At 37.1% G+C, this 16,499-nt stretch overlaps 1 protein-coding gene across 5 annotated transcripts in view; it reads left to right on the top strand.

The window, feature by feature from the left end:
* nsd3 (nuclear receptor binding SET domain protein 3) overlaps positions 1-14,928 on the top strand; it is a 167,926-nt gene extending 152,998 nt beyond the window's left edge. For all 5 annotated transcript variants that reach the window (XM_039769239.1, XM_039769236.1, XM_039769237.1 and 2 more), the window contains 2 exons: positions 12,663-12,867; positions 14,173-14,928. In XM_039769239.1, coding sequence (XP_039625173.1) covers positions 12,663-12,867; positions 14,173-14,414 — 447 coding nt within the window. In that variant the 3' untranslated portion in view covers positions 14,415-14,928. The remainder of the gene's footprint in view (positions 1-12,662; positions 12,868-14,172) is intronic.
* The last annotated feature ends 1,571 nt before the right edge of the window (positions 14,929-16,499 follow it).

Here is a 16,499-nt window from a genome sequence, read left to right as displayed (position 1 = left end):
TAGAATATTAAATGATTTGAGTTTCTGTTCTAGTTGATATTTTGAGAAAATCATTTTTGTGTAGTTTTTATTTTAGCATAAAAATGTATGTTTGATGAAAATTAAGAAATGTATTATGTGCCTGGATAGCAAAATAATTATAGAATCATTATAAGTAGCAAGACATCAACATAATTACAGTAGGAAGGGCATATATAGTGTCCACTGCTGTTATTGATGCAGATTTTGTATACATGCTTAGTTGTGATAGGTTTTGAAACCGTCACTAACACACATAATAATAATACATTTTATTTATAAGGCGCCTTTCTGAGCACTCAAGCACACAGAACAAACAATAAATAAGAAAAGCGCATTATAAACAAAATTTAAAACATCAGAAAATGCAGCAAATATAAAAATTAAAACCAAACAAAGCCGCTTTAATCATAAAGAAAAAGCAATTTTAAACAGATGGGTTTTAAGTTTACATTTGAAAGTTGAAAATGATTCATTATGTCTAAACTCAGTAGGTAATGAGTTCCAGAGCTTGGGAGCAGAAAGGCTGAATGCTCTGCTCCCCAAGGTGGTTAGACAGGCGAGAGAGACGGTCAGATGGATGGAGGAATCTAAAGTTATGGGAGGGAATGGCAACATGAAGAAGGTCGAACAGATATGGAGGGGCGAGGTTATGAATGGCCTTAAATGTTAACAGCAGAATTTTAAAATCAGTTTTGAAACTTAATCAGGAGCCAATGAAGCTTCTGCAAGAACGGAGCAATATGGTGACTAGACGGGGTTCGAGTAAAGATGCGAGCAGCAGAATTCTGGACTAGCTGAAGCTTATGGAGAGATCTATTAGAGCAGGGGTGCCCACACTTTTTCGGCTTGCAAGCTACTTTTAAAATGACCAGGTCGAAATGACCTACCTACATTAAAAAGAAAAAAAATATATATATATATACACTGTGTGCACAATTATTAGGCAAGTGAGTATTTTGACCATATCATCATTTTTATGCGTATATTCCAACTCCAAGCTGTATTAACTTGAATGCTTATTGGATTTAAGCACGTCAGGTGATGTGTATTTGTGTAATGAGGGAGGGTGTGGCCTAAGGAGATCAACACCCTATATCAAGGTGTGCAGAATTATTAGGCAGCTAGTTTTCCTCAGGCAAAATGGGCCAAAAAGAGATTTAACTGACTCTGAAAAGTCAAAAATTGTAAAAAGTCTTTCAGAGGGATGCAGCACTTTTGGAATTGCTAAGATATTGGTGTGTGATCACAGAACCATCAAACATTTTGTTGCAAATAGTCAACAGGGTCGCAAGAAACGTGTTGAGAACAAAAGACGCAAATTAGCTGCCAAAGATTTGAGAAGAATCAAACGTGAAGCTACCAGGAACCCATTATCCTCCAGTACTTTCATATTCCAGAGCTGCAACCTACCTGGAGTGCCCAGAAGTACAAGGTGTTCAGTGCTCAAAGACATGGCCAAGGTAAGGAGGGCTGAAACCCAACCACCACTGAACAAGAAACATAAGTTGAAACGTCAAAACTGGGCCAAGAAATATCTGAAGACAGATTTTTTTCAAAGGTTTTATGGACCGATGAGATGAGAGTGACTCTTGATGGACCAGATGGATGGACCTGTGGATCAGTAATGGCACAGAGCTCCACTCCAACGTGGAGGTGGGGTACTGGTATGAGCTGGTATTTTTAAAGATGAGCTAGTTGGACCTTTTGCATTGAAGATGAACTCAAAATCAACTCCCAAACCTACTGCCAGTTTTTCAAGACACTTTCTTCAAACAGTGATACAGGAAAAGACCATGATTTTTATGCAGGCCAATGCTCCATCACTTGCATCGAAGTTCTCCACTGCGTGGCCAGGCAGTAAAGGCCTTAAAGATGAAGGAATAATGACATGGCCCCTTCCTCATCTGACCTAAACCCTATCGAGAACTTGTGGGCACTTCTTAAACGCTAGATTTATGGGGGAGAAAAACAATACACCTCTCTGAAGAGTGTCTGGGAGGCTGTAGTCACTGCTCCACAAAAGCTGATCGTCAACAGATCAAGAAACTGACAGACTCCATGAATGGAAAGGCTTATGACTGTTATTGGAAAGAAGGGTGGCTATATTGGTCATTGATTGATTGATTTATTTTTTGAAATGTCAGAGATGTTTATTTGTAAATTTTGAGGTGTTTGTTTATTATTCTCACTATAACAGATGAAAATAAACAAGTGAGATGGGAAAATTTTCATTTTTCCTTTAGTTGCATAATAAATCTGCACACTAATAGTTGCCTAATAATTGTGCGCACATATGTATTCCCCTGATGATGTTCACACTCACATTTCCGTTGTGAAACATTCAGGTTTCAGGTTTATTAACATTTTGGATTGACTGATAGCACTGTGTTTGTTCCATATTAAAATTAATCCTCAAAAATACAACTTGCCTAATAATTCTGCACTCCCTGTATATATATATATATATATATATATATATATATATATATATATATACTGAGTATTCTTTATACATAAAATATATGTTGTTGTACCTTGTATAACTGAATAACCTTTTCAATACATTTACGGTCACTGCAGTATTTGGATTTAATAATCTTCATGTGGGAAAAGGCTGACTCGCATAAATAAGCAGAGCCGAATAATGCAGTCAAGGAGCTTTTGAATTCAGCTGAGTGAAAAACAATGGCTGTCCGATTACTGTAGATTCTGGAATATAAGACGAGAATTTCATCCTAGATTTTTTGGCTTGGAGTTTGGGGGTCGGCTTATACAACGTGTATCGTTTCAGATTCAAGATTTCCAGCGCAATGCTGGTTTTGCCAATGAATACGGAAGTAATTAATGATGAAACCACAGCGCCATCTTTCAGATGAAGAAGTAACTTTGCATGCCAGTACTTTAAATTAAATAAAGAATTTATTCAAAAAAGTGTTTTAGTTGTTGATTTTATTAATAACATTTATAACACATTATCGAGAAGTTTAAAATAAAAAAATTTGTTTTGATTTACAACCAACATCTTGCGTTACAACCCGAATGAGGTCACGTATATCTGCTTGTGCGATTGTAAACAAAAAATAGAGAGAGTTAGTAAGCGTCAGTCGGAGCCCAGATACATGTGTTTGTGGATGTAATTTTGGTCATTGCAGTGATTTACCTATATATATAATTCACTAAGACCATGCAAGCAAGACACATAATTGCTAAGGAAGGAAGAGAAGGTAAAAAAGCGATCACAATCGAAACGAAGATGGAAATTGTGTGGAAATATGAGAGTGCTGTTTGTGTGACCGATCTCACTAATATGTACAGCATGTCAAAATCCACCATCTCGACAATTTTACAAAGAAAAGATTTGCATAAGGAGGCTCCTTCTAAAGAATAACCACCTTCCATTTCATTCTCCTCCTCCTCCTCCCTTCCTGCAGCCCAAAGATGTCAAATTAAATGGTGAGTACCGTATGAAATTGTTGTTTCTAGAATAGAATAGAATGCCTTTTATTGTCACTGTACACATGTGCAATGAGATTAAAAGCAGCTCCTTCAGTGCAGACATATGTGTAGAACACAAGTAAATAAACAAATGGTGCGAAAAGATGCAAAGAAGTTGCAAAAAAAAAGTTCTGTATAGGGCATGTATGGTTGTTTTTTTAGCCTTGCCATAACGCCGATCTGCAACACCCAGCTTCTGCTTTCTTTCCCTCCTCCATCTGCGTCGTCTCCTAGACCCAACAATAATCCACGGAGAGCCCGCTGGTCTCGCTATGTTGTCTGGGATGTTGTACGTGTGATGAAAAACACTCTAAACAGATGTCTGGCTCTGGACACCTATGTCTATAAGGTTCTGACAGGTGTAGCGGATGTTTGCCAAACCGATCGTGCACAAACAAGCAAAAAAAAAAAAGTACAAAAACAACAAAAAAGTGCACTGAAAAGGAGAGCCCTGAGCCGCTGCAACCATGCGCGCCGCCATGCTCCTAGCTTAATCTAACCTACTTCTGGTAGGCTAGGCACTTTTTATAACTTTTTGGTTAGTACATTAGAAAAATTATTGGTGTTTTGGTAAATTTTGCATATTATACAACCCTTTTTTATTATGAAAAGGTTAAGTAAGTGTTGCAGTGGGAGGTTCAGAACGCATTGTGGGTTAGCCTTTGCGAACGAATTAAGTTCTTAAGTCAAGTGTCCACTATATTGTGTATTTAAGTTAATCAAATTTATAACGAGTCTCCGGAAATCCACCCGCCGATGTACCGTATTTGTGTATATAGTTTCAACACAAAAGTTTCATTTTACCAAACTTCTCCGCAGTCACTTCCTGGTTTCCATCAAAAATGCCGGCAGTCTCAAATTCTTGCCGATAAACATGATAAATATACCTGAAGAGACACTTTTAAGGAAATTTAGAAAATTTTGCTTGGAGAAGGGGGTCGGCTTAAATACCGGTCATCGGCAAATACATGTAATTTAGTAGGTAGAGAAGGGGGTTGGCTAATATACCGAGTCGGCTTATATTCCGAGATCTACGGTAACTGAGATTTTATTTCCCTCTCCTTTCTCTTTCTCAGATCGCTTTTTGGAAGGAAGTCAGTATTGTAGTTTTTATGAACAGTTCAAAAGTGCCTTTCCACATTTTCCTTCTTTGGAATAGGAATGATAGATTGACAGATCAGACAAACACACTTCGATTGTGACATTGTGAGAAAAAAAAATCCTCTTCCAATTCCACATCCAGCCCATACCCTCCCCAAACAAATGTTTTTTTAAATCCCTTCTTTAGTCAATATAAATTGGAAGGCTAACTAGATCATAGCAGGAGTTTTGCAGTAGCTCATGTGTTTGATCGTGCGTGCAGGATGACCAGTGTGTTAAAAGAAAGATATCAGACTGGCCACCCTGTATGTCAATCAAGTGACAAATGCCATAGGGAAGATATATGATAGACTAACGTTTAAAACAAATTTATTTGAATGCAACAGATCGACGCATTGGGCACCCCTGTATTAGAGAGACCAAAAAGGAGTGATTTGTAATGGTCCAGACGAGAAGTGACAAATGTGAACAAGAATGTCAGTGATATGGGGAGTGATAGAGGAACAGATGCGATTAATATTACGTAGGTGGAAGTAAGCAGACCGGGTGATGTTATTAATGTGAGATTGGAACGATAGAGTACTATCAAGGATGACACTAATACTTTTGACCTGAGGTGAAGGGGAAATAAAGGAGTTATCAATAGCAAGTGAAAGATTATCGGCTTTGGATAATGATGATATTGTACCAATGAGGAGAACCTCAGTTTTGTCACTATTTAATTTAAGAAAACTTGAAGAAAACCAGGATTTAATTTCAGCAATGCAGTCAATAAGCGAAGATGATGGAAACGAAGAGGTGGGTTTACTAGCAAGGTATAGCTGGGTGTCATCAGCATAACAGTGAAAATGAATGTTATATTTATGAAAGATATTGCCAAGGGGTAGAAGGTAAATAATAAAAAGAAGATGCCACAAGACAGAGCCCTGGGGCACACCTAAAGTAAAAGCAGTGGGTTGGGATGTGAGAGTTTTAAGCTGAATGAACTGAGTGCGGCCTGAGAGGTAGGATCTGAACGAGTCTAGTGGAGTGTGGGTAATTCAAAGATAATCTATTAAGGAGAGTGGTATGACAAATAGTATCAAAGGCTGCACTTAGATCAAGGAGGATGAGAATAGTAATTAGGGTCAGAGTCAGCAGCCATAAGAAGGGCATTGATAATTTTAAGAAGTGCTATTTCTGCGCTATGGAGGGGGCAATAACCAGACAGAACTCTTCATATACTGTAGATTATTATGAGATAAGTGGGAGTGGAGTTGGATAGATACTATTTTTTCAAGAATTTTGGAGATTTTGAAGTTAGTAGGATTGGCACCAGGTTTTTTCAGTATTTGGGGTTATTGCAGCAGTTTTAAAAGATAAAGGAACAATACCAGTAGTGAGAGAAGAGTAACCAGAGAGGGGAGGCAGGCTTTAGCCAGAACTATGGGAAGGGGGTCCAGCTGACAAGTAGATGGCTTAGATTTGCGGATGAGATCTGAGATTTCTGAGAAGGTGGGAAGCTGAAAAGAGGAAAATGAGTGAATAGGTGAGTGTAGTTCAAGGAAAATACAGAGAGAATCTGGAACGCGGTGCTGATGTATCCTCTGGATTTTCTCATTAAAAAGGGACATAAGAGAATTACAAAAAACAGTCGAGTAAAGGTGAGATGGTAAACAGTCTTTAAGGAATTGTTAAGGAGTGAAAACAAAGACTTGGTGTTTCCTTTATTACAAGAAATTAACTGTGTGTAATAGTTTGATTTGGTTTGAGTTATACAGTTCTTATAATAAAATACATGATTTGTATGCATCTCTTTGTGGACAGTGTCCAGTTTTTTTTTTTTTATGTATAACTGTTCAAGTTGCCTGCCCTTGGCTTTCAGAAGCTGAAGTTCAGGCGTAAACCAGGGGGCAGAACTAACTAACTGAGCAAGAGAACTAAGAATACCATTGAGTCCAGTGTTCTAATATGAGACCATTTCTTCAAGAGTGGATAAATTGGAAAGGTCCACGTGGGAATCAATTCTAGAAGAAAGAAAATCCAAGTTAATATTCTTTATATTACGGAAAGATATGAGGCGGGGGAGCTTAGTAATAGAAAAAGTAAGTTTAGCATTAGATGAAAGGAGAAAATGTTCAGTTATAGTGAGTTCATCTGCAGTAAGATCAAGAGGGACAACACCAGAGCAGCAGATCAGGTCCAAGATATGTCCTTTACAATGGGTGGGAACATCAGTATCCTGCTGGTATCCAAAACTCTCAAGGCAAGATAAGAAGTCTCTAGTGAGAGGGATTTTGATATTGTCCATATGTTTATTAAAATCCCCAAACAGAATTATATTTGAAGTAATTGTAGATAAATGGGTAAGAAAGGTAGCAAGGTCATTCAAAAAATCATTGTTTGATTTATGGGGGCAGTAGACAGTTGCAATGATGGTAGGAATAGGCCCAGACAATTGACACACAGTGGATTCAAAAGAGTTAACAGCAAGAGCAGACAATGGCAGGACTTTCTACTTCTCGTGATAAATTATCATGATACCTCCTCCCCAGCCAGAGGCACGGGGTTGATAAATGTAAACAAACCCGAGGTATGGGTTCATTAAGTTGAGAAAAGTCTTGAGATTGTTGCCATGTCTCGCTTAAACAGAGAAAGTCAAACTTACGGTCAATGAGGAGATCCTGGATGAGATGCCCCTTGCTTGTGAGTGAGTGAAGGTTCAGTAGACCGAAATTAACAGTGGTGATGTTGCATTTGGCAAAGGTGGTAGTCGACTGAGCTAGGCTGGCCAACACACTGTGGTCAGTAGTCCTATCTGTGTTACGTGGGGGGTGCTGAGAGTTAGACCAGAAGGAGTTAATTCCTTTCGAGGTGTCCATGCGGAATCTCCGGTGGGACCCATGATGGATGAAAGGGAGGGAGAAATATGACGTCTGGGTCAAAATGTAGCACAAACAGCAGAAGCACAGACTGGTGGAGACACAGTAGAAGAAGCTCAGCAGCTGAGTACTGGAGCAGTCCCATCGCAGGTTGGATAATGAGCGACAGGAAAGACCAAACAAACATAAACCAGGTGAATATCTTACCAATCCACATTGTAGGTGAGGCCACAATCAGCTCAGGCATCTAAAGTGGGGTTAGGATGAAGCTAGTGCATACACAGCTGTACACAGCCACGCAGAGATAACAGCAATATCACCATCAAAATCACCAGTCATAGCTAAAATCAACAGTCTACTTTCCAGCGAGCTGCGGTGACCAGTCCCACCAGCGTTCACTCAAACCGGAAGTCTGGATGCCACATAGGGACTATTTGAGCAGATTTTGAAAGATTTTTTTCTGTTGCTTTTTGAATTGAAGGACAGAATGCTTATGAAGTAAAGGACAGAATGTTAGTGCCTTACCTGCACAGTCGATACTACCCATTGTGTTATTGTAGCCTACCCCAGTGCAAAGTATAGTGGCTTTCACATTTCCCCTGATACAAACATTGGCTGTTGCTGCATTGTGAACAGTGCTTAGGAGGCAGATATCTTTCTTGTCCTCCACTTGATCGCAATCATTTTGCCTTCCTGCCACACAGCTCTCGCACGATGCTGATTGACACATTCACATCATCAGTGTCACCAGGCATATCATGGTTTTTTTTGGATGTACAGTGCCAAATGAAACAGTTTTCCTTTGAAGTAAAAATCTCAAGCAGTTAAGGTGAGGTATAGAAACTGTCCATCACTATTATGTAACCTTGGTTAAGTAAAGGGTCTGCCAGTGACAGCACAGATGATGCAGAGATACCATTTTGACTTTACTTGCCATCCTACTTGTTCCCTCTACTAGTGTAATTTATTGAGATCCAGTATGTAAAACTTAATACCAAATAGTGTCTGTTTGGATGTAATGTACAAGATCCATGAAAGCCTTCAACTTACAGCCCATGAGACTTTCATCAATACTTGCTGTATGTCATGATCAGGAACATAGTACCTTCTGCACATTTTTGATGATAGTGTGGTACACATTCCGCAGTTTGTAAAGATTTGGTACACGGCGATTGGCTTTATTATAGTAATTGTTATTAGTGAAGTGCAGGTATTTCATAAGGAGTAACAAAATGACACTCATAACATTACGGCTTAGACATAAGGCTGAGTTTGTAAACTGAGGTAACCTTTTATTTTTACCTCCTATGATAGACTGTATTTTTTCAACAGTCCTCCACTTCTTATAGACTTAAGAAAGCATTCTAACTATTGTTTCTAATTCATTCTTTCCTGTAAATTATGTCCCATATATCTGACCTATTGCATTACTGATTAAACAATTGCTGTTGTTCCTATCAGTGTCATACTCAAAATATTTTCAGACAGGACCTTCACATTTATGAGTAATTCTTTGGTGTGTCTCTATGTAAAGATAGATAGATTTATTGATTGATTTAACGATTCATAACATTTGTGGTTTTATAAAATACAGTGCCTCGATAACTTGATATAAACCTGGATATAGAGCATTTTGTATTGGAATCTACAGCAGTGCTGATACTGGAGGTTGCCATCACTCATCTTTTGAGGAAGGAGTTCATTTAAACACTTTCTGTGATGCAGATGCAAAAATCCACATAAAATGCAGACTTAAAAATAAAAAACAAACTTTTTCTTTATCTTTTTGCTTGCCCAGAGCATCATAACAGTTAACTTTCCACAGTTCTGTTAATATGTTCATTAATGTGTTAAAAGATTTTTTTTTTTTATCTTTATTGATATCCAAGTTGGTCATTTTTGACAGTGGCTGAAAACTGTCTGAGACAATCATACGTCTAGCTATAAATTTACTAATGCTCTTTCTCTCTCCCTTTGTATTTTTTTTTTTTAAAACTTGGCCCCCTTTGGAACTCTTAGTTGGATCAACAAAGTGTCTTGACCCTGTACTGGCAAATGGTCAGAGGTGATAACAGTCAGTGCATCTGTGCCCCATGATGTTTATCGTAACCCCACACCTTAGATTTTTGTACATTCTTGACAAGTGTTTATACAGTGCTGCTTTTTCTTAGACAAGTGGTTTTTAATGGTAATTTCAAAACCTTGAACTATGCAAAAGAGTAATAGAAATCAGCGTGATTAATGCTGACGACCTTGACCATGATGCATTGTTAATAGAACATCTTTAGTCAATTGGTGCATTAAATCAAGGTGTGCCAAGAGATGCTACTTGGGATCTTTTTTGCCCTAACTGTAAGGCTATATGATTGGATCAATAAGTCGCGTTCGTCCGTCCTTCCTTCCTACCATCCATCCATCCATGCAAACACAAAACAAGCAATTAGACCCCAGATTTTGTGGCTGTTTATGGAATTTATGCAGTGTGCTCTAAATATTGAACTTTACTGGTCTACACTTAAGTCCAATCAGACTTCCTTATCACTTTTATCCTTTATTTTTAAAATTTCAGAACCAGCTCCTACTCTTATTTGTATTTCATAGTTCTTCCTAGACACATGATCACACATAGCTTTGTTAAACAGAACAGTACAGTGATCCCTCGCTATATTGCGCTTCGACTTTCACGGCTTCACTCCAGCACGGATTTTATATTTAAGCATATCTAAATATATTATGGATTTTTCTTTGGTTCGCGGACTTATGCGGACAATGGGTTTTTTAATTTATGTTACATGCTTCCTCAGTTGGTTTCCCCAGTTGATTTCATACAAGGGACGCTATTGGTGGATGGCTGAGAAGCTACCCAATCAGAGCACGTATTACGTATTAAATAAAACTCCTCAATGATATACGATATGCTTCCCGCGCGGTGCTTTGCATACTTAAAAGCTCTACCAGCACCTATTGATTTTTGATTGTTTGCTTTTCTCTGTCTCTCTCACTCTCTCTGACATTCTCTGCTCCTGTCGGAGGGGGTGTGAGCAGAGGATACGGACGCTTCTCTAAAAAATGCTGAAAGACTACCTTCACATTGCTCCCTTCCTTACAGCCGCTTTATCGCGGTGCTTCACATACTTGCAAGGCCCAACAGCACGTATTGATTTTTGATTATTTGCTTTTCTCTCTCGCTGTCTCTCTCTTTCTCTGACATTATCTGCTCCTGATGCACACTCCTTTGAAGAGGAAGATATGTTTGCATTCCTTTAATTGTGAGAAAGAACTGTCATCTCTGTCTTGTCATGGAACTTGTCATAAACTTTTGACTAAAGGTTGTTATTTTATGTTTAGAGGGCTCTAATAAAGTAAAAAAAAAACATATTCAGAAGGTTGTAAACAGGTTTTCTATGCTCTAACTGAGAAAATATTAGATTTATAAATAAAGAATCCTACTTCGCAGAAATGAATTTATCGCGGTAGAGTCTGGAACGGATTATCCGCAATAAACGAGAGTTTACTGTAACTTGGATTCAGATAATTGCAAAATGTCAACAAATGTTACTTTTGTGCAGCCATGTGATAGGGATGTAACAATACCAGAATTCAATTTTGAACCTATACCACAGCAAGAACAAAAACCCTATTAATCCGCTTTTTATTAAAAGTATCTCCACTACTAAAGTATATAATATAGTGTGATTTACTGTAATACAATATAAAATATGTAAATACTGATATATTTACTTAATTGGCTGATACTATTATACAAGATACAACTGGTTCCATTTGTTTTGTTTTTTTCGAATTAGAACACACACAAGGTTAAGTGACCTGCTTCTTGTGGTCAGTAGCGAGATTTGAATAAGGCCTAAATAAGGGAGTGCGGTCCCTTTTATTACAGACCCAGGAGTACTTCTGGGTCACACGGAAGTCCATTATTTCAGTAGCGAGCTTGTTTCCCTGCAAGCCCTCCTGTGGCACCCCATGACCCCAGCAGGGCTTCCCTGCTGGTCTGCCACTGGGTGTGGATATCCAGGACTGCTGCCATCTTGCATGCTGGGGGAATAACCGTTCCCTAGTGATATCTTAACTTTTATAGCAGCTATCCAGCTGTCTCTTCCTTCTGGGTCTGCTTCCTTTCCTGGCCGGGATGTCCGTCCAGCCCGTGTAGCATCTACAACAGTTACACTCTGAAATTCTCGTGTCTTGGAGATAAATAAATATTTATATACATGATTTCTGTTTTTCTTTTTGACATGTATGCATCATCATCACAATAAGCCAAATTTATATGTAGTTCTTATTCATGTTTTTGTCATCTATTACTTTGCTTTCTGCAGTAATTCATCTACTTGTAATCACGCATGAATCCAGTACCAACTATCATTCAGTGCTACTAATTTTAGTAAAAAAGCTAGGACCATTATGTTTTTGGAACATTAGTATAACTGATACCAAAAGTATCGGTTCTTTTGACATCCCTACCATGTGAATAAATATGCTTCAGATTAAATATGAAATACAGAGTTAGACTACCATCCATATACTTTACAAATCTGCAAATAATGACAAAGAAGGCTAATAGATGCCACTGACATTGTGTTCCTTTCTGTCAACCATATTAAGATCTAATTTTAGATGAGCAGGCAAAAAAATAGTTTTACATTAATTTCCAAAAGTGTTGTTAGATAATGTAGATTCTTTATTAGGACCTGCTGATCACACATCTTATAAAACTTGCGGCATGGTTGGATTCTGGGAACTGGTTCTTGATTGAAAAGGATGACTATATTTTAACAGGTCCTTGCATATACCTCAGGATGTTGGAATATTTCCGTTGGACATGAAGTCATCACCCGATGCAAACATGAATGACATCCTAGATGTATAATAAGACTGTAGGCAAAAGGTTTATTTTAGGGATGAACTGGTCTCTTGATAAACCTCTACAAACTTTACCATTTCTGTACCAGATACTTATTATTTGCTTAAGCATGTTGCATCAGCCTCTTTGTGTGCACCTATTAAGTTGTCTTTAAACAAATCTTACACAGCCTGTAAGAACATGTATTGTAAGAACGGATTATATACATGAATAGTGCCTTCCAAAACTTGTTAACAATTCTAGCTTTATGAGTGTTCTGAATCAGAATTCAAACCAGTGTATTTTGCTCTTTTCTCATTTAGAGTGCAGTGGTTATTGAAAAGGAGGAGAAAGCCAAGAATGCTAAATTAAAAGCAAAAAAGCGCAAAATTAGACCTGAGGCAAAGCAGACACATGAATATTTTTGTTTTCACTGTGGAGAAGGGGGAGAATTGGTGATGTGTGATAAAAAAGACTGCTCTAAGGCATACCATCTTTTATGCCTCAATCTGACCAAGCCACCACATGGTAAGTATTCTCTATACATTACAATAGCAACAAAATGATTAAACATAATTCCAGATCTGGAAGCCCTAATGATACTTTTGAAAGAAAATTACTTAATATGGTATCAAGTTCTTAAGATTTTTCTTTCCTACCTTGAATCCAAGCACTATAGTGTATAGGGAAGATAATGTATAATTTATAGTGGTAGGACTATATATGGGTGTGTTACTGCCCTTAACAAGTTTATCATTGCTTTCCTCAAGAGATGTTATTTCTGAAAGGCCATGAGGTATGTTCTTTATTATAAACTGACACTGTAAAATAAACTGGCCTCTTTTCCAAGGAGTAGTTTCTGCCTTGCAGAATTTTATTCCAGTATTGTAGAGAGAGAGTCTGGCAGTTTACAGCAGAAATGGATGAAAGTAACTGTAACCCTCAATGGGCCCTAAGTTGTAGTGTTTAGTTTACAAATGTAAGTATATTCTGACATTGCATAATATTGTAACACTTTGTCTCCGTAAAGATGAGGACTTTATCAACACTTTGGTTGTATTTTCCATAATTAATTCATCATTTCAAGTTAAGACTTTAACTAGATCATTCCAAGCCATTCCACACACAGTTGTTCAGATAGTGTACTTGAAGTTGTTGCTTAGAAACCACTCTTGTCTAGGCAATTCATTAGCAGATGTCAAAATAAAAAGCAACTTTTTAAGAAATATGCTTAAAATAGACATTTACAGCCTAGAAACCTGATTCAAGTAGACTGAATTAAAAGAGGCTGTGTATCCAGTTCAAGTCAGCCTCATTACATGCACCTAATATCTGATCTCTTGTTTGTTATATACCATAAGAGTAAAATTAGCTTGATGTATTCTTTACATTCCCTCCCTTACAATAGTGAACTGAATTAAGGTGATTTGAGAGTGTTGTACTATATATTCTTTGTATTTCTGCTGTAGCAGTAGTGTGTGCCATACACATAAGTAGGTCAGGGAGAGTAAGTGACGCAAGAATGTGCACACACTGCATCAGGCTCACTGAATACTTTGAAAAATAGCTGTTATGCCAGAGAGTCACCAACTTTGTTGCAAGAGGGACCCATGCATCACATGACTCATTTTTTCACTAGGTTTGGGGTTGATCACTCTTCCACCTTAGAGCTCATATCTGAGACTGGCAGATACCTATTACATTTTGAATAGGTTTAGCCACATTTATATTCTCATACATTTAGGACCAACTCCTGTCACAACATTGCACAACACATTTCTATCTCATTAACTAGAATTACTTTTTTTTTTTTTTTTTTTTTTTAACATATAGGTCGATGGGAATGTCCTTGGCATCAGTGTAGCATCTGTAAGAATACATCAGTCTCTTTCTGTGAGTTCTGCCCCAACTCTTTCTGTAAGGAGCATGAGAAAGGGTCTTTGGTGCACTCATCTCTGGAAGGTCGTCTGTGCTGTTCCAACCACAATCCCAAATGTCCTCTGTCTCCGGAATCATTTAGTAAAGTGAAAATCAAGGAGGAGCCACAAGACCAAGGAGAAGGAATGGCAGAATGAGCCTGGTGTTTTTTTTTAACACTTACAGAAATATATTAAGTAACTTTGTCAAAAAAAATCTTGATATATAATTTATGAAACTGGAAGATATTTTCTTTGTCTGGCATTCACAGCAAATAGTTTTTTAAGACTTTCAAATCTAACTTTTCAGCTGTTTACAGCAGTTTTTAATGCAGCAGACCAGGATCTGTTTTGCGAGAGGAATCAACATTTTTATTTTGATTGAAGAGAAGAACCAAATTTAGCAGTATTGGTAAAGGCACTTTTAGAAAAAAAACTTGCTGATGTTCAACGAGTTGCCTATGTGCTGTACTTGTTTACCTGCTGTGAGCTGTGGTTGTCTGGTTTATCTTGATAATGCCAATGTATTTTCATTTTATGCCTTGCAATTTGTTAAGGCCATAAGACTGAGCTGATTCATAACTCTTACACTTGGCTTATCACTTTAAAAATAAGACTTTTTTTCTGTATGTGTGTGTGCGCGGGTGTATATGTGTGTGTATTATATATATGTATGTATGTATGTGTGTATGTATATATATATATATATATATATATATATATATATATATATATATATATATATATATATATATAATATGCTCACACACACATCTATCTATATTACTTGCATTTCTGTATACCTCTCAAAGTTTTTTGTGCAATTTTAACGGATATACACTACATTTTCGGATGTCTGAAATTTATATCTGCATATCCTATTAAGAAGAGGGTTTGAAGGGTCTCTTTGACCATTTGCTTTATATACAGTGGCAGCATATTTGTATTAAGGAAGTGTAAGCCATTTTGGCCAGAATTGTATGCAAGACCATGAGTGGATATTAAAAAGGAGGAAACTTTGAAGTATGAGTAATGGTTACAAATGGAACATGGGGTGGGAATTTGCAAGAGAGCCGAGTATCTGATCACAGTCCTCCATGTGCAGCATATATTTTAATGTCTCCATACTTGCATTAAGGTTCTAGTTTTGTTGTGGAAATGATTTGTCAGTTCATCTCTTTGAGTCTTTTGTGCATTCCTAGAGCCAACTTTTTACATTAACTTGCACATGTAATATTCCGAAGACTATACTGGTTGATGTTTAATTTATTTGTATGTATTTATTTTTTATTGTTGTCTTTAATGTTGGCAAAGAAATAATAGGTCTTTGACATTTAGCTGTTGATTTTGTTATGAAATGTAACACCCACTGATAGTTGAGGACGAAATAATAAGCAAATTGGACTCTGTTGATGCCAGGGACTATATATACTGCTAGATAGTTAACTTTCCTTAAAAAGTCAGAGAGAAATAGTAGAGTGAAAAAAATTATCATCAGGTCTCAGAGGAATTGTCGACAGATTTTTTTTATTGCTGAACATGTTCTACTGGACAGCCCTTGACATCTAAGCAGACTTATATATATATATATATATATACACATTTATATCCATATAGACTGTTAGCACATGAAAAAATGTCTGTTAAATAACACCAATATGGTTCCATACGACATCACGACGGTTTCAGTACCAATTTTAGTGACATTTGCTACTCTGTCAGAATACTGTACAATCATAAAGTCATTGCTAACCAAAAAGTCTCTGTATGAGTGGATTGTGTGTTTAACTTTTTTCTTGTTATTTGTAAATGTAAAAAAGTTCCGAAAGCTCTTCATTGTTTGTTTGTATAGCACAAGGAGAAGAACTGTTTGGGGTCTCCGTCTCTTGCATATTTCTATACTATTCCATATCTTTAGTGAGTGGGGGAAAAAAAGATTCTAGAGCTCCTCATATCAAAAACAATTGAGTTTTCTATGTTGTGTTAAGACACATATAAATAACTACATTCTAAAGTGCAATTCTGGCAGATTCCATCTAAAAAATCCCCACATAAGTGTGTAATAAAATATGTATATCTGTACACATCCATATATTCTATATGTTTATGTGTGTTTGGGTGGCTGTAATTACATGTGTGTGAATGTGTCTCTGTGTGTGTGTGTATATACAGTATACATATATATGTATATACATGTGTGCAGTGTATATGTGTGTGTATGTGTATATATATATATATATATAT

Source organism: Polypterus senegalus, chromosome 11 (genome assembly GCF_016835505.1).
Source record: "Polypterus senegalus isolate Bchr_013 chromosome 11, ASM1683550v1, whole genome shotgun sequence".
NCBI lineage: Eukaryota > Metazoa > Chordata > Cladistia > Polypteriformes > Polypteridae > Polypterus > Polypterus senegalus.
The sequence above is the reverse complement of the archived record's forward strand: the minus strand, read 5'-3'. Positions and strand labels throughout refer to the sequence as shown.